Raw genomic sequence first — 25,591 nt, 5'->3', positions numbered from 1 at the left:
GCTGGGGCCCCGCCCCGCGCCGGGCCGGCCCTCCCTGCCGGCTGATAAAGTCCCCGCGCAGGGCGCCGAGGCGGGCGCGTGAACGCTGGCAGTGGATCCCCCGGGTCGCCTTTAGCTCCCTTTCGCCCGCTGCTTGTACTTCTTTGACACTCAGCCGCACTAGTTTTCTAGTTTTCTTCCTCGCTCTTTGCCTCTCTCTCTCCTTCGCAGCTTCAGCATGCAGAGAAAAGACACCTCCCTGCATGGTTTCCAGCCTCGCTTCCAACATTTTGCCACGCAAGCCATCCATGTGGGCCAAGAGCCGGAGCAATGGAGCTCCCACGCCGTAGTGCCCCCCATCTCAATGTCCACCACGTTCAAGCAAAGGGCTCCTGGACGGCACTCGGTGAGCTGGGTCGTTCTGGGGCGGTCTAGGGTTGGGCGGGAGTCGAGGGGTGAGTGTACATTAAAAAGGCACGCAAATAATGAAGCAAATGACTTACAAACCTGACAGGCATCTGAAAGCATGACTACTACACCTTAATTCCCCGTGCAGTAAAGCTTTGTATTGGATGGTCTAATTATCATGTTTTTTTTTTTTTTTTTTGATAAGCAGGATTGGAGGGAACAGTTTCTCTAATTTACCCTATAGATTTTAGCTGAAATTCATGTAATCTTGGCAAATTTGCAATTCAAAGCAGAAAATTACCTTTAGCAGCAAAAAGCATAGAGATGTAGTAAAGAGTAAGTTAAAAAAAAGTCAAATAACTCCCCTAGAATCAAGATCATACTATTTCTAAAAACTATTCAGTTAATAGTTATTTTTTAAAAGATTTGTTTCATTTACTTTTGCATACAAGAACTGGGGTCTAGGCAAGAGATGGGAGTGGGGTGGGGAGGGTGAGAGGATTCACCAGAGGCAGAGTGGGGACCAGAACAGGCAGATCTGCTGAAATACACTGCTGAGGGGAGCAGCGAGTGAGACAGGAGAGGTCTGCTGTGCCATGTGGGTCAGTCCCCTGGCCATGTTGGAACTCCTGTTGCAGTGGCTGATGATAGCTTGTTAGCGCTGTGACTTAACCCCTGGGCCACCAAGGAGGTCCTCAGTTAATAGTTATTGAGCACTTACTATGTGTTAGATACATAAATATATTATATCATGTGTGTTACATGTATGTATTGCCTTGGATAATCCTAACATCAATCCTACTCTGAACTAGGTTCTCATGAAAAATCTGACATATAGACATGTTAAAACTAGCCTAAGGCCACATGGTTATTAAGTGTTGGAGCTGGGATTTAAACCATGCTCCAGAGCTCCACTCTTAGGCTCTAGACTACACAGTGCTCTTCTCCAGTACTGCTAGCAATAAACTGACCCATTGCATCATGTAAGTAGTGTGGCTTAAGTGACTAAGAGCACAAGTCATGTACTCAGAGAACCTAGGTTTAAATTCTGACACCATCTCTTTTGAGCTGGGTGACCTTGAAGCAAGTTGCTTTATATGTCCAAGCTTCAAGGTTGATCCAGTGTAAATGGGGTTAATAATAGTATCTACCACATAAACTGTTGATATGTGTGCTAAGCTGTATGACACATCATAATTGCTTCACAGTTTGGTATTTCATATTGTTCACATTTGCACTTTTTTTCCATTTGATTCTACAACACCCAGGTCAGAGAATTATACACTTTTCACAGAAAAGATGAATTAACCCAGAGTTGTAAGTAAATGATTTGTAAGGCATATGAGAGAAACTTCTTTGTTAATCTCATAGCTTTTTCCCTTTTGGTGGCATACTTGGTAACTCTTGAAGTATTTAACGTTTGCTGAGGTTTGGAATAAATAAATCCTATAAGTCCTAAGCCTTGATCATGCTTTGAAAACCTCTTTGGTCAAGGAAAATTGTTTTAGACTTAGCCCTTGTTTTGTGTTTTTGTTTTTTGTTTTTTTTAAGATTTATTTATTTATTCATACAAAAGCTGGGGTGTAGGCCAGAGGTATGAGGGTGGTGGTGAAAGGATTCACCAGAGATAGAGTGGGAAACAGAACAGGCAGATTGACTGAAACACACTGCTGAGGGGAGCAGTGAGCGAGTCAGGAGAGGTCTGCTGTGCCATGTGGGTAGCTCCCTGGCTGGGGGTCAAACTTGTGCTGCATTGGCTGCAGATAGCTTCATAGGTTGTGTCTTAAACCTTGTGCCACCAGGGAGGCCCAGCCCTTGTTTTGTGAGATAGACTTCTAAGAGCATTTCAACAACTGGCTTAGATACTTCTGAATAGTATACTTTCCAGTCAAAATGTGTACACAACCTCTCTGAAGCAAGCAATTTGTTCCTATGTAGTTTTTTGTGAATGTGTGACTGCCCAGACTTTGAAACGTACTGTGAAAGTTAACAGGTTAGCTATGATATTAATAATTAAATGTTTTTAAAGAGACAGAAGAGATGGTATGCTTTACAGATTCCTCTAAAAAAAACCCTGCCCTTAAAAAATAATTAAGAACACTAAAGAGAATTTGAAGGCATACAAGAGAGATGGCATTCTTCAGTTTCATTTGGAAAGCTATTGAATGGGTGAACGGATGGGAATTTGTCCCTGAAATATACTACTTCTTGCCCACCCCCAAAGATAAATGTATGCAGCAAATATTTATGGGAACATAGGACATTTTTCTGTGGTAGTAGCTACATGAATCCAAACAGGTGTTTCTCTTTGGTGAGTGCAGCTATAGATCACAGCAAGGAGATGATGGTGGTGAGTGATGAGGATATCCTCGACCCTATAAAATAAGTCTCACTTTGTCCAAAACAAGGAAACAAACAAAGCATAATACTTTAAAAAAAAATTGTTATTACTAATATTGGGAGCTCCTGAATCAGAAACAAATGTGTTTAAGAGTGTTTGAGTTTTATTGTGTACTACTGTATGAGGCAAGAGAGAATAAGCAGGATAGATTTTTTAGTCAATATTTAAATCCTGGATTTAACTTCTGGCGCCAATTTCCTTAGGTATTGTAACGTTAGGCCACATTTTCCTCAAAACAATCATGAGGATTCAATAAAATGCATTCAACTGGTTTGGTGCCATATATGTAAAAAGAGCATAATGCAAATTTCAGTAATGTATTGTGAGGCTGCTTTGTCAAAAATTATTCCCTGTCTTGGGGCCTCCCTGATGGCACAAGGGGTTAAGTCTCAGGCACAGCAGACCTCTCCTGTCTTGCCCACTGCCCGCCTCAGGAGTGTATCTCAGTGAATCCTCCTGTTCTGTTCCCCACTCTATCCCTGGTGAATCCTCTCACCCCTCCCCTGCACTCTGGCCTACACCCCAGCTCTTGTATGCATAAATAAATAAGTCTTTACAAAATAAAAATTAAAAAAAAAATTATTCCCTATTTTTTGAGTCACCTTTGTAGAGCCAAGATCTAAAATGTGAGCATTTGTAGGGTCTGCTCATAGCTTCCTGTTGCATACTAAACAGAACTTGCATTTCTTATTACTTAGGAAGTGAAATACACATGAGAATCAGGTTTACTGTGTTAGCTCATATGATTCCCTTTTCTCAGATTCATAGATGAAGGTGAGTAACATAATACTACTGCCAATAAAACCATTTATATAGTGGTTGATTTGTGCGAGACATCATGCAGAGAATTATGCAAGTTGATCTCATTTTATCTTCTAGTCTATGAGCTAGATTCCTGTATTTTATTCCCATTTGACAGATGAAATTGACTCTAGGAAATGTTAAGGAATTATCTACTGGCATATAGCTCAGAAAAAGAAATCTTATCTAGTTTGGCTGACTTCAGAGCCTCTCCAAGACCCTTATAGACAAAAAAGTCATGTTTTTGTCTAATGACTAGAAGTGTCATAACTAAATATTAGAAAATCATGGTAGGATAAACCCGTAGTTGTGGATTGTCTATGTTAGGACTCTGGCATAAATTAAATCTCTTAAATCTCTTTAAGATGAACTCTCTAAACTTCTTTTCAGGGTTTTGAATATAGTCGTTCTGGAAACCCCACTCGGAATTGCTTGGAAAAAGCAGTGGCAGCACTGGATGGGGCTAAATACAGTAAGTAATTTTCATTTCAGAGTTAAGTCTAGAATCTTTTCTTATATATAAAGAAAAAAATATAGGGTCACAGGATTTGGAGTTGGAAAGAAATAAGAAGTAGCTATTCAAAGTCCTTTGCTAAAGCATTATACCACAGCTGGTATAATATGCATACATGTGGTTGTTATGCAAAATTAGATATAAACAGAAATGAAATGGTGGTATTGTAAATACACTCTTCATCTGAAGCTGTCTGTATAAGTAGATAAAAATTAACTAAGTTTTATAGCACTATCCATGAGAATATAAACTTTCTTATGCTCTGATTTATTCACCTGATAATTTATGTCTGAGAGTAGCACCAAGGTACATATGTGATACCCAGGTGTCCTTGACAATATATTCTCAGAGATTAGGGATTAATTCCTTGACTCTTGTATTTTTTTCATGAAGAATGTGGATTTGCTGTTAAATCATCTTTTTTTTAATATAAAAGATAATATGGAGTAAGTGAGGATGAAGTAGTAAATAGGAGTAGTATTAATGAATTTTCTCACAGCAAAGTGTAGGAATTAGAATGTTCTTGATATGAATTGTTGGGTTTGTGTGGGATTTTAATTTTTTTTTGGAGAGGAGATTTTTTTTTTAAAGATTTATTTATTTATTTATACAAGCACTGGGTACAGTCAGAAGTGCGGGAGGGTAAGGGAATTCACCAGAGCCAGAGCGGGGAGCAGAGCAGGCAGAAGGACCGAAGTACACTGCTGAGGGGAGCAGCGGGCGGCAGGAGAGGTCTGCGCGCCATGTGGGACCCTCCTCTGGTGGCCGGGGAGCAGCCGGGGATCGAACTGGCGCTGCAGAGGCTGCGGGCAGCTTCACAACCCAGCACTCAATTGCTGCACCACCATGGAGGCCCAAGGAGATTTTTTTTTTTAACTTAAACATATGGAGCCATTATTTCTTGAAGGAGGTAGAAAGATTGAGTGTTCATATATTAGGCATTTCTAAGTGAGCTTCACTTTCTATGTGAATTCTATGTGTTGGGCCACAGGTCTGCTTAGTAGAGAACTGTGTTCCATTCTCAACTTTTCTGAGATTTTATAGTAATTATATTTTTCAAGTGAATTGGATTATCCCTGCAAGCGGTCAGGGGAGATATAATGAACTATCAAGACATTTTCTTTAAAAAAGAAAAAAAAGATTTATTTATTTATGCATACACGAACTGGGGTACAGGCCAGAGGCGTGGGGGGGCAGTGAGAGGATTCACCAGAGACAGAGTGGGGAACCAAACAGGCAGATCAACTGAAATACACTGCTGAGAGAAGCAGCAGGCGGGTCAGGAGAGGTCTGCTGAGCCATGTGGGTAGCTCCCTGGCCGGGGATGGAACTTGTTCTGCAATGGCTGTGGTTAGCTTCATAGGCTGCGTCTTAACCACTTGCGCCACCAGGGAGGCCCTATCAGGATATTTTCTTTAACAGTGCTTAATGTGCTCAATGCCAGTTTTTATTAATTATTCATTATTTTTCATTATTTTTGTTCAATGTGAGATTTAACATCACATTTGTTTAAAAGGTATTCTACATCTCCAGACTGTTTTTGAGTTTTGTTAAAATATTTGTTCAACTGTATGCATACATAGTCAATGAATGAATCAGACCTCAGCTCTGTTTCCCAAGTTTGAAATTTCTTTAGAGCTTGATTTTTTTTTTTTAAGATTTATTTATTTATTTATACAAGCACTGGGTACAGTCAGAAGCACGGGAGGGTGAGAGAATTCACCAGAGCCAGAGAGGAGAGCAGAGCAGGCAGAGTGATGAAGTACGCTGCTGAGGGGAGCAGCAGGCATGGCAGGAGAGGTCTGTGTGCCATGTGGGACCCTCACTGGTGGCCGGGGATTGAACCAGCGCTGCAGAGGCTGTGGGCAGCTTTGCAACCCTGCGCTCAACCGCTGCGCCACCGGGGAGGCCCTAGAGTTTGATATTTTTAAGCCATAATTTAATTGGCAAATGGCCTTGTATCTCAGAATTTGTAAAGCATTATTTCCTTGAAGTGTTTCAGAGAAATATAACTAAAGCAAAAAACACAAAAGTTGCAATCTGACCCTAGATGGGAGGCAAACAGCAGGGGAGAGGAAGGGAGAAGGGTCAAATTAGGGGAGGGAACAGCACAGAGGAAAGTGGTATTGAGTCAGGGGTGCTGTGGGGGTGGGAGAGCTATGGTGACTACACCTGAGGGAAGAAATCAAATACTGTCCAAAAATTTGATGACATAAGAAAATAAATATTAAAAAAAAAGAAATATAGCCAAAGCTGAATTATATATATGTTATTTTAACTATATTTTATCTATGAATTAGAAAGGGGGAATTTGTTATGATATTAATCAGGGAACTTCCTATGACTCAGCATTGGCTTTTCTTCTCTTAATAGAGTGAGACCCTTAGAGTAATGTAAGTAAATATTGCAGATGTTTATTAACCTGTCTGTCTAACTTTTTGGCTTACAATGACTTGATTTTTATTTAGGTTTGGCCTTCGCTTCAGGTTTAGCAGCTACTATGACTATTACCCATCTCTTGAAAGCAGGAGACCAAATTATTTGTATGGATGATGTGTATGGAGGTAGGTGACGTCCTGTCCATGTTGTGTCAGCTGGTATTTTAAAGCTAATTAAAGTAGTCCTGAATATATCAACAAAATAACTAACCAAGAATATACCCAACCAAGATTATTGATTATGTACTATATTTTAGAGGTGTGATGGGTGACACCTTCGTGGTGATTTAGACTTGTCAAAGGAGGAATCTAAACATCTGAGTCCTTGCTGTGGAACTTCTTGTAATAGAGATTGTTTAATTAAATTTTTATTTAAGCTGCTGGAATGAAGATGTGGGATTTGATCAACTTTTACTCTTCTGTAGAGAAGACAGTGTTTGGAGAGTGTTCTAGTATAATTTAAAATTTTCACCTGCAATGAAAAGAAACTATAACCTATATCACTCTCCCAAAGACCTTGACAAAACCTGCCCAATTACTCAGCCTCCAATTTGGTTTTAGAGGACCTTTTGAAAATCTGTTGAAATCTGTAAATCCCACCCTCCCAAGTGTACTTAAAATATACCCAACATTTGCCATTTTAATTTAGGTTCAAGGGATCTTATCTCTTGAAGCCCATCCATGGAATCAAAATTAAGGACATTATAAAGAGTTGAAATGCTAGTTATTATTTTTTTAAAAAAGATTTATTTTATTTATGCATCCAAAAACTGGGTTATAGGCCAGAGGTGTGGGGTGGGGGTTAAGAGGGTTCACCAGAGACAGAGTGGGGAGCAGAACAGGCAGACTGACTGAAATACACTGCTGAGGGGAGCAGTGGGTGAGACAGGAGAGGTCTGCTGTGCCATGTGGGTAGCTCCCGGGTGGGATAGCTTCATAGTCCTGAGACTTAACCCCTTGTTAAGCCCCAAAATGCTAGTTATTGAGAGTAGTGTTGGGAAGCTAAAGAAGACAGGTTGCCTTTACCTTTAAGCAAGACTGATTTTTGTGTTCAAACAATAACAAAATTAATTTGTAAATGTATATATATATTCTAAATGCTCCTCAATTAAATGTGACTTCTAGACTGTTAGGAGCATTTTATTTATTTCCTATCTGAACAAGAACTTAGGTCTGTAAGTTCTTTGAAGTAACTAGCACCTAGTTATTTTATCCCTCACAGAAATTTGCTAAGTACAGTTTATGTCCTTTTGTCTTAGATTCCCATGATAATTTATTGAATTGAAATTATAAAAGTTTCAAACTTTCAGTTATTTTTGTAAATTTTAATAAAAACCTCAAGGCAAACATAGGAACAAAATCTTGATATTTGCTGTTGAGTTTTAACAAATTTTTGCACATATTTATAATCATATTACCTAAAGTCTATGTAACATTTAAAGTCCAATATAAGCTTGATCATATTTTCCCTGATTTTGTTTTTTTTCCCCTATCAATCACAGTATTTTCCTTTACATTTGCATATGTAAAAATCAAATTCAGAACAATGTTTATTAATGAAATTACTCTAAATAAATGGTTTGTTTTATTTTACTGTAAAAGTCTAGTAGTTTGGTTTATGGGGGTCTCATTTTATTTATTTATTTTCAGTGTTTTATTTTGTCTGTTAAAACTTTCAGAACCACATGAAGGATTGAGAAAGTGGGCCTCCGTAGTGGCGCAGTGGTTGAGTGCTGGGTTGTGAAGCTGCCCGCAGCCTCTGCAGCGCTGGTTTGATCCCAAGCCGCCAGCGAGGGTCCCACATGGTGCGCAGACCTCTCTTGCTGTGCCCGCTGCTCCCCTCAGCAGTGTATTTCGTCAGTCTGCCTGTTCTGTTCCCTGCTCTGGCTCTGGTGAATTCTCTCATCCTCCCGTGCTTCTGACTGTACCCAGTGCTTGTATAAATAAATAAATAAATAAATAAATCTTTAAAAAAAAAAAAGGATTGAGAAAGTAACCAATTTTTTATTATCAAAGTATGATTAGATTAAAAATTTACTACATTTATCAACATGATTTATTTATTTTACATTTGAATACTAGGAAGAATTTTTTTTTTTTTTTAAGATTTATTTATTTATTTATACAAGCACTGGGTATAGTCAGAAGCACGGGAGGGTGAGAGAATTCACCAGAGCCAGAGCAGGGAGCAGAACAGGCGGACTGATGAAATACATTGCTGAGGGGAGCAGTGGGCAGCAGGAGAGGTCTGCACGCCATGTGGGACCCTCGCCCAGTGGCTGGGGATCGAACTGACGCTGCAGAGGCTGCAGGCAGCTTCGCAAACCAGCACTCAACTGCTGCGCCACCAGGGAGACCCTAAGAAGAAATTGTTAAGAAAGATTTTGGCATTCAGGGAAACTGTCACTTAATGTTGGTATAGTAGAGATTTGAGTAGTGTTTTGAAAAACATTTTTTCTTTTATGCTGCTTGGTGTAAATAGCAAATGTGTTTTCTTTGACTCTTTCAGTTTAAAATCCAAGCCTTATATTCTTTCCTATACAAGATAGCCAAACTATTTAATCAAAATGGAATTGCTTTTATTTTTATTGGTGATTGATACTTACATTTTAAAAATATTCATTCCTATAAGGAATGAACATTTCTTAAAATATTTTTTCCATTTTATCTGATTCCCTTTTGCTTCAGGTACAAATAGATACTTCAGGAGGGTGGCAGCTGAGTTTGGATTAAAAATTTCTTTTGTTGATTGTTCCAATACCAAATTGCTGGAGGCAGCCATCACACCAGAAACCAAGGTAACTCAGTTTACAATTTTGTCTGTTTTCCTTGTGATTTTTTTTAAAAGGAATAATCTGTTTCAGATTTGTCTGTGTATTTGTTTTTTATGTATTTTATATGAGGGTAATATTGTTTTGCAACACAGTCCATTATTCAGACATATGGGATCTTCAGGAGCATGTTACCAAGGCACCCACAGTCTCCACCACAGACCATTGTGTAACCCCCCGCCCCCCGCTGATGTTTTATTTTCATCATTTCTGTTTACTTGAAGATGTAATTTAAATCTAAATAACACATTTTATTAAAAGCCATTGGAAACCATAAGCAAGATTAAATTAGGTCTGGTGTCTCCTAGGTATTATAATAGGTAACTAAATTAATGGAGTGGAACTCAAATTCTAATTCGGAATCATAGTTGGCAAATCATCTTGGTCAAATTTAACCAAATTCTTGATTTCTTCATTTGCAAACTTGGAATAATTGTACCTGCTTTGTAGAAAGGGTTTTAAGGAGTTACAAAGGATACTTCAGCAAAATGTGTTAGCTGTCAAGAACAGTCCACAAGCAATCTTTAACCTCCATCCTGGGAAGTTTGTGTGCAACCGGAAGGTGTTTTGTGCCTGATTGAATGGCATGTGTGATATTCTTTCTTGGGACCTCATTTAAATTCTGCCTGAGTAGAAGAAGGACCAGTGTCAGCCTTTTCTTACTTTTTACTAATGTTTGAAAGGTCTAAATTGTACTCAAGATTAGGTTGCAGCGAATGCCAAAAAATGAAAACCTTTTCCCACACTAATAATTAGTTTGAAGATTAACATAGAGGTGAACTTTAAATGATTAAGGTTTGTTTTCAAAGGAATTTGTTTTTATTTTGCTTGAGAGAGAAAATACTTATTAAAATAGTTAGTCTGAGTCTTTCTAAGGGAGGACAGCAAATTGTGAGTATATGCTTGTTAACAGAACTTGGTGTAATGGCTCTGAACTGAATTAATACAGTTCTCCTCTCCCCCCGAAATACGTGCCTCATCACTTGAAGTAGATGTTTAAAGTCCATGTAAAATCGACTTGCATTTATTTACACCTTTTTATTTTAATTTTTTTTCTAACCAGTAGGAATAACAAATTCTCACCCAGGAATACTTTTTATAGATACTTTAAATAACCTAATTCCTGTAGAATATGCAATATTTTGGCTCTTTAACTTTAATACAGTAAAGTTCTAGAGTAGGAAGGGTATCAAAGCAGAACTCTTCCATTCAATATGGTGACACCTTGTTAACAAATTGAATTTTCTTCTTTGGTCTTTTCAGTAACTATCAAGCATCTACTATGCCTGCATTTGCTAGGTTTTAGGATATACGGATAATTATGGTGCTGTTAGTAAGCAGTAGCTAGGTTTCCTGTTGTGTGTATCACTTCTCTCTTTCACTCTAAAACCTATGTTCTTTCAGGTTCTGGGGTTTATTTTTTAGTTTCTACTGCATCTGGCATATTTGAAGTCAATATTCAGGATATGCTTATAATCAGAGGTATATTGGTCTTGAATGAAAATTCTAGAGTATAACCTGAGACAGTTTATGCTACTTATCACTTATTATGCTACTTAACATAATTCCCAGATACTGAGCTGTCTTTGGAATACATCTTTTTTATGAAAAGTAATTATAAGAATTAACTTTTAGTATTTTTCTGCTTATATGTACATTAAATCATTTGATCCTTACAACAGTTCTATAAAATAAATACTATCAACTCCTTTGAGAAGTTGAAGATTTGAGCAATATAAAGAGTAAGTTACTTAGCTGTCAGCAAGTTATGGGGATTACAATTCAGATTTGAATCTTTCAGTTTCATTTTAACATGCTCTTCCATTATAGCTTCCTAGATGGGATGTATGTTTGTGTAGTATTTTTTATAAACTATTGTCATCTATTGATTTGTTTTAGCTTGTGTGGATTGAAACCCCTACAAACCCTGTTTTGAAGATTACTGACATTGAAGCCTGTGCCCACACTGTACATAAACATGGAGACATTATTTTGGTTGTGGATAACACTTTTATGTCAGCATATTTTCAGGTAAATGAAAATAATTTCTTTGCATGATTAGTAGACTACATGGTTACCTATAATTAGGAAGGGGGCTTATTGTTTGCATTAGTTTGCATTAATCTTTATCAAACTCATGAAATCTAGTAATAATTGTTGATTAGACAGAGTTAAAAAAATTGGACCTTTTCTAGTATTAGTTCCTATCTTTTCAACCTGATGTCAATATCTTGTATAATACTTTGTGTGTTTTAAATATCTTAAACCTTAGGTTCTCTTAGGATGTGTAAAGCTCTGAAGACTTGGTCTCATGTGATTGTGTCTGTCAGTGCCTTACACATAGTAAGATTAAATATTTATGTGTCAGTTGTGTCAGTTAGAAGTCAGTTATTTTTCAGTCACACCATATGCATGTGTGTGTATGCATAGTATAAGTAAATAAAAACTTCACTAACCTTTCAAATAAAAGGAAATGAAAAGCTCTATTCTCTGACATCTCAGTGTGTGTGACACATTTCTCCATTTCTCTTCTTTCTAGGTTCTCATCCCTTAACATATCATAGATTACACATAGCCTTCTATATCTTTGTATCTTATTTATATTGTCAATTTCTACTTCATATTTCACAGTGTTTCTATAAATACTTAAGAGTTCTCCTTTTAAACTCTTTTCCTATCTACAAGTACATCTCATTCCTCTTATAACCTCCTGTTTAATTTCCATTCCTTTTTTTCTTCTACTTTTTTAAAGGTTCTTTCTTTCTGTTATGCTCCTTTTGGTAGATCATCTTGGGATTACTCGATAATTGACTTGTTGTCAGTTTTTTCTCAAATATTGTCCTTCTTTTACTCTGTTTTCTTTCCTTGTTAAGAATTACCTTCTTTCCTATTCTTTCCTTCCTACCTGTACCTTGTGGTCATTCTTATAAGCTTCCTGTAGTTCATCCTGATTCTGCAGAGTTCCAGAATCCCAGTCACGTTTCTTCAGCTCTTCAGTCAGGCAGATGTTTACAAGCTCAGTTGTTTTTATTTCTCGGCTTCTATTCTGGGTTCCTGAAGCTGCCCCAGGCTGCTGCCTCCATGTGACTGGATGACTCCTGGGGTGTATTGTATAAACCTGTTTTTCACCTTCCTCTATTTTATTCAGAAGGCATTATCATGTTTTATTTTCCTTTCCAGAAACATATTCCCTAGCCATATTGCATTCAGATAGTTACATGGGCCTTTGGTCACGCTCTATCTTTGACTGCTTTTGGCATTAGGTGAAGCAGTGTGTTTCCAAGTAAGAATCTTCTGGCATAGTGTATTTGTCCCAGGTGATTTTCACTTTTGGAGTATATCTCCCAACTCTTCAAACCCATTTCTTACCTATAGTAGGCTAGTTATAGCAGTATAAGATTGTTCTTGCCGAGTCACAGTGAGTCTTGTATATTCCCAAATAGATTGCAGAAATTGTTTTAGCCTGTACTTGCCCAGGTTACTCATCAGACTTGGCCCTTTTTCTCCAGATACTGTCACTAAAATAGGTCTACTTTTTCTACCTCTCTGAAGCCCACATCACAAAGCCCACATCATTTCCTCAAGTCAGGGATTATATTTGCTTCACTTCAATCTGAGTTTATTCCAGTTGAATTAATCTGAGTCATACTGTCGCTAGGCAGTCATATGTACTGGTTCCACAACACAAATCTAAAAGGGTGCTCTCTTTTTTTTTTTTTTACCCTCTTGACCTGTATGCATTCTTTTTCTTATCTTTTGTCTTTTGGATCTTTTGTAGGTCTCACAAAAGATAGAATGTACATACCAGCATAAAATTTCAAAGTAAAACCTCCATATTCAAGTAGTGAGGGTGTGAGTCCAGTCTCTACCATCTTTTTAGTCTGAGTGATCTACTTTTTTTTCTTAGTTCCTTTTCAGAATCATAAAGGTATAGATTTATTGAGTTAGCTAAAGTATTTTGTACAGCACTTCACTAGGTTTATAAAACATTTAGTATGGTTCTTGGCACATATTTAGATAATGCTTTAAGTGGAAACATCTAATTTTTTAAATATTCTAAATGGAAAATTCCCATACCTTATAAAGACTAATAACGAGTGAGGTGAAAATACATGCACACTTTATTTTAAAAGAAAATGTAAGTGGGCCTCCCCGGTGGCGCAGCGGTTGAGCGCTGGGTTGCGAAGCTGCCCGTGGCCTCTGCGGCGCCGGTTCGATCCCCGGCTGCTCCCCGGCCACCAGAGGAGGGTCCCACATGGCGCGCAGACCTCTCCTGCCGCCCGCTGCTCCCCTCAGCAGTGTGCTTCGGGCCTTCTGCCTGCTCTGCTCCCCACTCTGGCTCTGGTGAATTCTCTCACCCTCCTGCGCTTCTGACTGTACCCAGTGCATGTAAAAACAAAACAAACAAACAAATAAAATAAATAAATAAAACATGCCTCTATAAAAAAAAATAAAAAAAAAGAAAATAAAAGAAAATGTAAGTGAAAAGATGTAATACTAACGTATTAGTTTGTGGGGAAATTGAATGAGAGAAAACAATCAAAGCAAATTTCTTTATAGATGAGTTTAAGCTTGGCAAAACTATGTAATAAAAGAGTAATTAAGAGTCTAAACCATGCCAAACCAAGTGAATAATCCTAGCAACATTGTAAGGTTTTTATTAGTAAACATCAAAGTAGACTGTTTTTATCTTACTTGACATAACAATTATAGATAGTTAAGTCAACTATTTTATGTATAAACTGAGTCATATAATGCCAGTATCTCTGCTGTAGGTAATAAGTTTAGGGACCAGTCACCAACTGCTGTAAAGAAATAGGTTCAAGAGACCTACTGACTTGAGTTTACCTGCTATTTCCAGAAAACTTGTACCTTTGGATTGAACACTGGACTCAATGCCTTGTATTTTTACCTGGTAGCAAGCAGGAAAGGGAAATTTAATCAGAGGTCCTAGAAAATTTTGAGATGTACATATTTTTGAAAAGTTAGAATAGAAATGGAACACTTGCGATAGCAAGTAGGCAAGTAATGAAGAACATTTTCAAGAGATTTCCCCCTTAAAATAAAAATCTTTTGTTTCTTTCAGCGACCTTTGGCCCTGGGAGCTGATATTTGTATGTATTCAGCAACAAAATATATGAATGGTAAGACATGACACCATCTACTTTTGCATATTCTTTCCATCGGTAGATGAAAATAGCATAGATCTTGACATTTTTATTCCTCCTGCTATTAACTCAGGTTTTTTCTGTGACCCATGTACAATGTAGAATAATTGTATTTTAATTAAATATAAGATTCCATTGATAGCAGATATAACTATGCTCATGATTTATGAGCAGAGTATTAAAATTTACTGTAAATGGTTATATTTTTATCTTGCTGACAGTTTTAAAAGAAACATTTAATTTTATATTATGTTAATTTTTTAGGCATAGCTTTTGCTATTGTCAAATTAAATAACTTTTTTTTTTTTTTTTTTAGATAATAAATTTTATTGTTATATTCTCCATACAATTGCAGCCCCCCATTCTGGCCCCAATCCCTCCCCTCCCGCCCCCGCCCCCCTAAAAGTGTCTCTGGTTCATAGTTTTTTGTTGATTTTGATTTTCACTTTCTTATAGTTATTCATTTTCCTGGTCCCTTATTTAAGTTTTCTAGATTCCTGCTATGAGTGAGACCATCCGGTATTTTTCTTTTTCTTTTTGGCTTATTTCGCTGAGCATGATCCCTTCCAGCGCCATCCATGTTGCTGCAAATTGCATGTGTTTATCTTTTTTGAATGCTGAGTAATATTCCATGGTATATATGTACCACATCTTCTTGATCCAGTCATCTATTTTTGGGCATTTGGGTTGTTTCCAAAGCTTAGCTATTGTAAACAGTGCTGCTATAAACATAGGGGTGCAGGTGTTCTTTGGAATTGATGTTTCTGTGTCCTTTGGGTAAATACCTAGGAGTGGAATTGCTGGATCATATGGAAGCTCTATGTTTAGTAGGTCCAGAAATCTCCACACAGCTTTCCACAGTGGTTGGACCAGTTTGCACTCCCACCAACAGTGCAGAAGAGTTCCTTTTTCTCCACACCCTCGCCAACATTTGTTGTTGCTAGTTTTTTTAATATGTGCCATTCTCACTGGTGTAAGATGGTATCTCATGGTAGTTTTGATTTGCATTTCCCTGATGACAAGTGATGTTGAACATTTTTTCATATGCCTGTTGGCCATTTGCATTTCCTCTTCAGAGAAGTTTCTTTTTAGCTCTTCTGCCCATTTTTTGACTGGATTCTTTTCTTTGTTGTTGTTGAGTCTCATCAGCTCTTTGCAGATTTTTGTGATCAGTCCTTTATCATTAGTGTTGGGTGCAAAAATGTTCTCCCAGTTGGTGGGGTTTCTCTTTGTTTTTGTTATTGTCTCTTTTGCTGTGCAGAAGCTCTTTAATTTGATGTAGTCCCAGCTGTTTATCTTCGCCTTCACTATCACTGCTTTGTGTGATGTGTCTGTAAAGATGTCTTTGATGTGCAAATCACGTAGTGTTTCGCCTATATTTCCTTCTATATATTTTATGGTTTCAGGTCTTATGTCTAGTTCTTTAATCCATTTTGAGTTGATTTTTGTGTATGGTGTGAGGTAGTGGTCAAGCTTCATTCTTTTGCATGTAGCGACCCAGTTTTCCCAGCACCATTGAAATTAAATAACTTTTATGTAAACTTTTTTTTTTTTTTAAATAGAGGCATGTTTTATTTATTTATTTATTTGTTTGTTTGTTTTGTTTATACATGCACTGGGTACAGTCAGAAGCGCGGGAGGGTGAGAGAATTCACCAGAGCCAGAGCGGGGAGCAGAGCAGGCAGAAGGACCGAAGGACACTGCTGAGGGGAGCAGCGGGTGGCAGGAGAGGTCTGCGCGCCATGTGGGACCCTCCTCTGGTGGCCGGGGAGCAGCCGGGGATCGAACCGGCGCCGCAGAGGCTGCAGGCAGCTTTGCAACCCAGCGCTCAACCGCTGCGCCACGGGGGAGGCCCTATGTAAACTTTTTCCATTGAGCATTTTTTAAGAGTTTTCTCAGTTGAAATCACATTTTAGAAATTATAAAAAATTGTAACATGAAGAATAAACCTGCATTGATTTCATTTTGTTTTTCAGTAGAATCATTTTTTTCACAACACTATGCATCATGTATTGATATAGGATCCCACTCTTCAGATATATGTTACCACACTCCACATACTTGGTTTTAACCTAATGATCCTTGTGTTGTTTTAGGTCACAGTGATGTTGTAATGGGCTTGGTGTCTCTTAATTCTGACACTCTCCATGAAAAGCTCCGTTTCTTACAAAATTGTAAGTATTAAATTGTAGGTATCAAAAAGTAATCTCAGAGTGACTACATTTGATAACGATATTTCTGCTAGTTGTTTTGAAGTGTTTTAGGAAGAACTCACTTCTTCCTAAATTAAGTAAGTACCAGGAAAAGAATTCTGATTTTTTTTAAATGGAAATTGGGAAAATTGGGTTATAAAAAACATAATTACAGCATGATAGAGCTTTACAACATGACACAGGGATGAATTTTGTTATTTTTCAAATCCATGTTAATTTTGATTTTAATTTGGTAAAAGCCCAAGTGAATTTTTAGTTTTAATACTTAATGGGTTTTTCATTCTTTTTAAAAATAATGTTTGGAATAATGACTTTTCTAAACTGTATCCTTTATATCTGAATGGTGGTTAATTTTAATTGGCACTATGATACCTGCATATATTTCAGCAGATATTCAAACACCATTGAGATTGTTCAGTTAACTCCAGTGTGGATAAGGATTTAATTGAAGAGATTTGGTTTAGCCATTGTGATTATACAGATAAGAAACAAACTTTTTTTTTTTTTTTAAAGATTTATTTGTTTATGCATACAAGAGCTGGGCTATAAGCCAGAGGTGTGGGGGGTGAGAGGATTCACCAGAGACCGAGTGGGGAACAGAACAGGCAGATTGACTGAAGTACACTGCTGAGGGGAGCAGCGAGTCAGGAGAGGTCTGCTGTGCCATGTGGGTAGCTCCCTGGCTGGCTAGGAATCGAACTCATGCTGCAGTGGCTGCAGATTACTTCATAGGTTGCGTCTTAACCCTTGTGCCACCAGGGAGACCCCAAGAGACAAACATTTTTATTAGGAATAAAAATGCTTTTCTTTTGTAAGAAATAAGTATTATGGTAACAAAAGGAAACACTGAGAAGGGAAGCCAAAACTTACTGCTGGATAAAGTTCTGTCATTTACAAAGAGTGGGAATGGGGTGCATTTCCTGGAAGAAAGTGAAACCACAGGCTGCTTTGGACAAAAGTTGCATAGAATGTTGGGATATCACTCAGTAATAATGGGAACTGTAGTGCTATTTTCTCAGTGTGTTGCAGTAGTTTTTCAGTGAGATGCAAGGTTAAGGCATGTGCAATATTTCATTAAAATCATAGGAAGGACTATTTATAGTTGTATCTAATGAAATTTTATTTCATTAAAATTATAGAAAGGACTGTTTATAACATTGTGTTCTTACTAAAGCTTAAGAATACTCATTTCCAAAAAAAAAAAAAAAAAGAACACTCATTTCCCCTCATTTTAAAGCCCATTTCTGTAAGCCTATTTTATGCCTCATCCTCACGCTTCAGATTTGATATATTACTTTCCTTCCCACCTCCATTCAAACACTGGACTTCGTAACTAGCTTCTCAGAGTCACTCTAATTAAAAAGAGAATTTGGAATTTTCTGGGCCCCTCCCCACCTTCAGACTAAATCAGGACATGTTTGTTTTGCAGCTATTGGAGCTGTACCATCACCTCTTGACTGTTACCTCTGCAATCGAGGTCTAAAGACTCTACAAGTTCGAATGGAGAAGCATTTCGAAAATGGAATGGCAGTTGCTCAGTTTCTGGAATCTCATCCTTTGGTAGAATCGGTTATTTATCCTGGTATGTTAATCTGATTTGAAAGTATATGTGTTTACTCTAGGATTTTAAGGTTCTCCTAAACACCCTATTTACATAACCTTGGCTAGGTTAGTGTTTTCATGTTTATGCTGTTCATTTATTGTGGAACTTTGTTGTCTCTCAGGCCCTGTGCTGGGTCTGGTGGTGAAAAGGATGGATGTCTCTAGGCTTGTGCTTCCTATGGTATAGTGGATGCTTGGATATTAGGAGTTAGTCCTACTACATTACATGTTCTTCTGATGGTTTTTAATTTGAAGGCCTGTATATACCTATTCCAAGATTACAACATTGTATTTTCCAGTTGATTTGTAGTCTGTCATCCTGCCCTTGCTTTCAAATTTTATCTGACAGAGGTTGAGACTCGATACTTACCAAGTTGAGACTTGCTACTTATATACCAAAATTCCACTAAAATGCGCTTCCTTTTTGATTTCCTTCACTTCTTGCAATCTCTAGAAAAAGTTAATTTGGAGTTAGAAGACTTACATGTTACTCTTTGTTTGTTTTTTTTTTTTTTTTTAATAGAGGCATGTTTTTATTTATTTATTTATTTATTTGTTTGTTTGTTTGTTTGTTTATACATGCACTGGGCACAGTCAGAAGTGCGGGAGGGTGAGAGAATTCACCAGAGCCAGAGCGGGGAGCAGAGCAGGCAGAAGGACCGAAGTACACTGCTGAGGGGAGCAGCGGGCGGCAGGAGAGGTCTGCGCGCCATGTGGGACCCTCCTCCAGTGGCCGGGGAGCAGCCGGGGATCGAACCGGCGCCGCAGAGGCCGCGGTCAGCTTCGCAACCCAGCGCTCAACCGCCGCGCCACCGGGGAGGCCCACATGTTACTCTTTGAATTTATTTTACCAGCCTATTAAACTGTGGTGGTCTTAATTAAGTAGTTATTTTAAAGTCTTTTGAAGTGCCAAAGCATATACGCTCTCATGTACACCTGGGCTTGTCCTCAAGACATCTCTGCCTTGGATAAGCCAAGACATGAGAGGAAATGCCCTGAATGTACTCAAGGTAAATTGACTGGTGTATATATTGAAGGCAGAGGCAGAGTTTTGAACTGTGCCCTGAAGAATAAGTAGCATTTGCATGCACAAGACATTTCAAATTAATTAACAAATATTTAGTCACCAACCAAGCTTTGTAGTAGGAACTGAAATCCAATTATTAACTAAAGAAATGAGTCTTTCCTCATGAGGCTAGTTTGGCAGAGAAGACAAATATTAAACAAGAAATTACAGCCTGTAACTCACTCGGAGTTAGGGAGCAGTCAGTAGGAAGAATGTTCTTGGCTAAAGAGGCAGCATGTGCAAAGGTCCTGAGATGAAAGCAGAGTGCACTACTGTCAGGATAAAGAAACTGGGCTTGCTAGAATGTGGAGAATGTAAAAAATCATGAGAATGAAATTCGAGAGATAGACAGGGGCCAGAATAGTCAGATGTGAATATGGAACAAATCTGTTAGGCTTATTTGAGGTTTATTTAAGCAGACAGCAATTTTTTTGCTGAAATTACATTGTTTGACTCCAATTTTTCTTTATACCATATGATTACAGGACTGCCCTCTCATCCTCAGCATGAGTTGGCAAAACGTCAATGCACAGGTTGCCCGGGAATGATCACCTTTTATATTAAAGGCACTTTGAAGCACAGTGAGGCCTTCCTCAAGAACCTAAAGGTAACTTTTCAAAATAGATTTTTAAATTGTAGAGGTAACACCCGCTGCTCCCCTCAACAGTGTATTTCAGTCAATCTGCCTGTTCTCTTCCCCACTCTGTCTCTGGTGAATCCTCTCATCCTCCCCATACCTATGGCCTGTACCCCAATTCTTGCACGCATAAATAATAAAAAAAAATCTTAAAATTGTAGAGGTAAGATCTTCTTACAGCAGTTTATTATCTCTCACTTCCTCCCAACTCAGATGAAATGTTTTTGTATCTGAGGGTCACACCCACAGACTTCTTTATTATGAAATGTTTGGGATTGGAAAGTCATGGGTAGCAGACATCTGAATATATTTATTTGCTTAGTTCTCTAAATACTGCCATCAATTTGAGGGAAACAAAATGTCCTAAGTCATTATTTCAAATTTATTTATAATGAACCCCTTTTTCAAATGAACTGTCATGAGAAACCTCGATGTAGTGTGAAGTTAATGCATTGCCCAAGGCTGTCCTGAAATGCACCTTAGGAACCTTGTCCATTGCTTCCCAGGCTACATGTCTCTGAGATAAGAGGGAAGGGAGGCCTTTATCTCACTTTCACAGTGGCAGGAAGCTCTCAGGGGCCCTGGAGAGAGGCCTGTGTATATCTCTGCATACACTGGGGTCACGTAGAGCTCATGCAACATTCTCTGAGTTTTAAATGCAACAGGTGTAATGAATGGGACCCTGATGAATCAGTCAAAGCCTGCTGCTATCTAGATTTTGTCCACCTGTAAAATCAGAAAGATGCTAACATACATTAAATATAATGTAGTTGTGAGAGTAGTTTTTATTTTATTTTATATATTTTTTACATCATTTTTCATTTTTGCACAATGTATGCATTTTCATTTTGGTTATAATCCCCATACAATTCCCACCCTCTTTATTTTGACTGTAATCCCTCCTAACCTCTCCCCCCCGAGTGAATTTTTTAAGCCTTTGTAAAATTCTACTATGCTACAACATTAAAACCTGAGGTTTTTTCCCTTGTACTCTAGGAGAAAGCTAAGTGAGCTAAGTGGACATATTAATGTAATAATATGATACATATTAGTAAGTAATGATGTATAACTTGGTAGACAAAGATTTTTATTTAAGGACAGCCACAGAGGTGAGTCTCAAATGTAATAATTCTGAGGTTTTTAGATCTCATGTTAAGTATTATTTTAGTATAGGGCCAAATTAGGAAGATAAAAGAGATTCACTTTCATCAACTTTTAGTGAGTTTTACAAGTTTATATCTACTATATCTAATCAGTAAAATCATTGTTAGGGAATTTATTCTCCTTTTTTTCTCTGAGTTTGTTACCCAATTTGCAGTTGATTCACAATGACTACCATTTCCCATCCCCTGTCTCAGGCCCACTTTATTAAAAACATTTATTTTCAAAGTTTAGTATTTTTACTTTCATGAAGATCTAAATTAATGTTTTCTTTGCCATAGTTATTTACTCTGGCTGAGAGCTTGGGAGGATATGAGAGTCTTGCTGAGCTTCCGTAAGTATATTTCTGTTTTTCTCAGTATTTTAGCTTTGATGTTAGCTTTAATGATTATTTGGAAAAGGAGTGTGAAAAAGTCAGAGATAATTCAGGATATTTAACAATAAATCAGAGCAGCCTGCCACTGTCCAGCCAGAAGGAACTCTTAACTTACTGGAAACCCTGAAGATGTCTGGGAGGGCTACTTATCAGTGAGTGCTGTCCTCGGAATTTTGGTTCCTTTGCTGTTGTGCCTGAAAGAGATTCCAGCAGTAAGGCTATTTTAAAATCTTTGACCTTTGACTCAGGCCTGCTTGTTTTACCCAACTCTGCTTTGGGAGGGGTTTGGAGACTTTGTTACTTTGAAGGCTCCCAGGGAAATGGAGGATGTATCCTGATAAAACACCTCCCTGTCTTTGACACTCACAAAATAACCCTACCAGATACGATCAGACCTGTTTATTTTTGCAAACCTTAAATGACTCTGCTATCTGCAGAATAAACCCAAAATTGAACATTGTATTTCTGACCCTTACCTACCCAATCCAATCAATTCATCTTAATTTTATCTAAGTACTGGGAGATAATAGAACATAAAGCAGACCAAGATCAGTTCAGCAGCTTGTTTTGCTGACAAATAAACAGATTCAGAAGTTTTGCTGATGACTCATATGTCACAGAGGATTTCTGTTGAGACCTTTAGTATTCTGAGAAGACATGAAGGGAGATAAAAGCAACCTGGATTGGGATTCCTCTAGTTACTTAACCTTTGAGCTTCAGTTGTTTTCATCCATAAAATGGGATTAATTATTAAAATAATCTTGCTTATTGATTACCTGTCTCACCTGACATCCCTGTATGATATACAGATTTTATTGTAGGTTATAGTGACCATATAGTGTAACTTTTGCAAGGGTAAACCAATATTTCCTAATGATTTTAAATAGTATTAAATGTATGGTGTATTTCTGTGTTAATTTTCACAAACATTTCTGTAATAACTAGATTCTATAAGCATTGTGCTGAGAAATGGTAGGGATTGCCAGAGTATAGGCACATTTCTTGCCTTATAGTTATTTACAGTTTATGGGGAGTCAAGCATTTTTGCAAAGTTAAAGAAAATATGCTGAAATAGTGATCCAAGTAATTTAAGATAACACAGGTTTTTGTTAGTCTTTCAAGATTTCTGCTAGTAAGTGTGGATGCACAAGAGGGCACACTTGGCATGTGAAATTGGTTTATTTTTGCATAGTAATGAAATGTGCATTACTTGAAGGCAGTCTTAAAAATAGACCGCTCTGATTTATTTAGGGATTTGGTTTAAAGTCACTTGGCCCTCAGATGCTCCAGCTAGATTATAAACTCGATGCCAGGGGATGAGTGAATTTAGGTCAGGGCTTGTCTTTTCTATGACCCTCATTCTGTGTCTCCCAAATTTGCTGCAACCAGGGCAGCATTGCAATAAGAGGGGGAGGAAGCAGAGCCAACTTGTACTGGGTTCCGCCTGAAGCCTAACAACAGGTATTAACTCAGTGTCCTTAAAAAAGTTACTTATCGGGCCTCCCCTGTCCACAGCCTCTGCAGCTTCGGTTCTATCCCTGCTAGCCAGTGAGAATCCCACATGGCGCCGCAGACCTCTCCTGCCTCACCCGCTGCTCCCCTCAGCAGTGTATTTCAGTCAGTCTGCTTGTTCTGTTCCCTGCTCTGTCTCTGGTGAATCCTCTCACCTTCCCATGCATCTGGCCTATACCCCGGACCTTGTGTAAATAAATAAATCTTTAAAAAAAAAAAGAACTTATCCTCTCTCAATCTCAGTTTCCTCAATTGTAAAATGTGAATCGCACTGTACCCTGCTCTTAGGATTGATATGAGGACATGGGGGAAAAAAATTCCCGAGCTGATACCATGGTTCATCCTACATACCAACACATATTAATTACTATTATGAATTTTTATTTTTTATTAGGCATCTAGTACTTTCTATGTACTTGTAAATGCTTTAGGGATGTTCCTTTCATTAATGACAAGCTTTTGAGATAGGTAATTTTTTATATCCAGTTTTTATCCATTAAAAAAATGAATGCAGGGCCTCCCCGGTGGCGCAGCGGTTGAGCGCTGGGTTGCGAAGCTGCCCGCAGCCTCTGCAGTGCCGGTTCAATCCCCGGCTGCTCCCCGGCCACCAGAGGAGGGTCCCACATGGCGCGCAGACCTCTCCTGCAGCCCGCTGCTCCCCTCAGCAGTGTACTTCGGTCCTTCTGCCTGCTCTGCTCCCTGCTCTGGCTCTGGTGAATTCTCTCACCCTCCCGCGCTTCTGACTGTACCCAGTGCTTGTATGCATGTATGTATAAATCAATCAATCAATCAAAATAAATAAATAAATTTAAAATAAAAAAAAAAATGAATGCAAACAGAATTCTCCTGATTTGCCTGCTGCTCCTCTCAGCAGTGTATTTTAGTCAATCTGCCTGTTCTGCTCCCCACTGTGTCTCTGGTGAATCCTCTCACCCCCCACCCCTCTGGCCTATGCCCTAGTTCTTGTATGCATAAATAAATACATCTTTGAAAAAAATAAATGCAAAAAAATGACTAGAAGAATACCTGTGGCATGGTAATCATACAATAAGTGATAGTTACTGTTGTTTCAGATAAGGAAATACGCTCTGAGGATAGGGCTTTCATAAACCCACACAGCCAGTGTGTGAAAGAGGCTAGATTCAAAATCAAGTCTTTTGGTCTCACAGGTCTAAGTTCCTATTTCTATGTGTGCCTCTCTTTTAGAATTAAAAAGGAAAAGACAGAATATTTTTCAAGAAAGTGTGGGTAAAATTTCATTAGCGTGATAAAAGAAAATCTCCACTTACTTTGACCCCAACTGATTTTTTTTCCATGAAGGTGAAATGAGATAGGCTTTTTCTGATAAGTCCAGCTGTTTGTCTACAGGATATATGACTTATGATCTAGTCCTTATTCATTCAAGCAGGTATTAAAACTCATAAACTAGAAACATGTTTCCTTCCTGCAGGGGGTTCCTGACTGGCACCTTCAAGTATTTGAACTGAGTATACCTTACTGATGGATAAATAACAACAAAAGATCTTGCTTTTCACTTGAAGCCATGACTAAAAAAAATATTTTCTCAATTTCTTCTTCCTTTTTTTTTTTTTTTTTTTTTGCCTGAAGAAAAAGTATAGAGGTTTGAAGAATTTAGAGTAGAAAAAAATTTTAAAATAAATGCAAGTTATGAGATAGAAATGTCTCCATTGATGTAGTGGCTCACAAATGTGCTCACTTTCACTTTTTCTTCCAGGGCAATCATGACCCATGCATCAGTACCTAAGAGTGACAGAGATAGCCTGGGAATTAGCGACACACTGATTCGACTCTCTGTGGGCCTGGAGGATAAAATAGACCTGGTGGAAGATATAGATCAAGCTTTGAAAGCAGCAGTAAGTTTTTTTATTTTGGCGTGTGGATGTGGGGGGTGGGATATGTGTGTGTGCTTTAACTTGGGGGTGGGATAGCTGAAATATTTATAAAGAATGGCCTCACCGAACTCTGAAGGTTTTTTTCTTCTCCTACAATAGATATTATATTTATTTCATAAATAACGAGGAACTCAGTCAAAGAGTAACTTTTAAAGATGGTGGTATTCAGGAGTTCTTGGAGGAAGTGAAATCTTTGCCTGTAGGTTTAATAACTTTTTTTCTTGTGCACTGTCAATACAGCACTCTCCAAATGCAAACCACAATTAGCATTCCGGAATTGCTATGGAAGCTGCTTCCTGAGGAGATCAAACTTCTGAATAAACGGACCATTAATGAGCCTTCAAAGAATTTTCAAGTGAAAATTTTAAGGCATCGCATTACCTTTCACAACTGTAACCTTCCAGGGATCATCTCTTAAACAGTTTTCTCTTTCCCTTATTGTAATTGACAGGTCAATTCTGTTAATATCTTTTTGTTAATTTTGGTATACATTTGCCTCTCGAGGTGAGATTTGTACTGCTTTTGGAGATTGTGATCTTTTTTTTTCATAGCTGAAGATTTGTAATGATCA

General features: G+C 38.1%; 1 protein-coding gene across 1 annotated transcript; it reads left to right on the top strand.

Moving 5' to 3' along the window:
• Positions 1 to 217: 217 nt before the first annotated feature.
• On the top strand, positions 218 to 25,287 carry CTH (cystathionine gamma-lyase; the record flags this gene model as incomplete). The annotated part of the gene is made up of 12 exons (XM_084242210.1): positions 218 to 385; positions 3,980 to 4,061; positions 6,572 to 6,667; positions 9,230 to 9,339; positions 11,272 to 11,403; positions 14,459 to 14,516; positions 16,637 to 16,714; positions 18,183 to 18,335; positions 19,907 to 20,028; positions 21,501 to 21,553; positions 24,843 to 24,981; positions 25,261 to 25,287. 12 exons carry the CDS (start codon positions 218 to 220, stop codon positions 25,285 to 25,287), a joined length of 1,218 nt encoding a protein of 405 aa, XP_084098336.1.
• Between the last annotated feature and the right edge of the window lie 304 nt (positions 25,288 to 25,591).

Source organism: Talpa europaea (assembly GCF_964194135.1).
Source record: "Talpa europaea genome assembly, chromosome: 9".
Classification (NCBI taxonomy): Eukaryota; Metazoa; Chordata; class Mammalia; order Eulipotyphla; family Talpidae; genus Talpa; species Talpa europaea.
The sequence above is the reverse complement of the archived record's forward strand: the minus strand, read 5'-3'. Positions and strand labels throughout refer to the sequence as shown.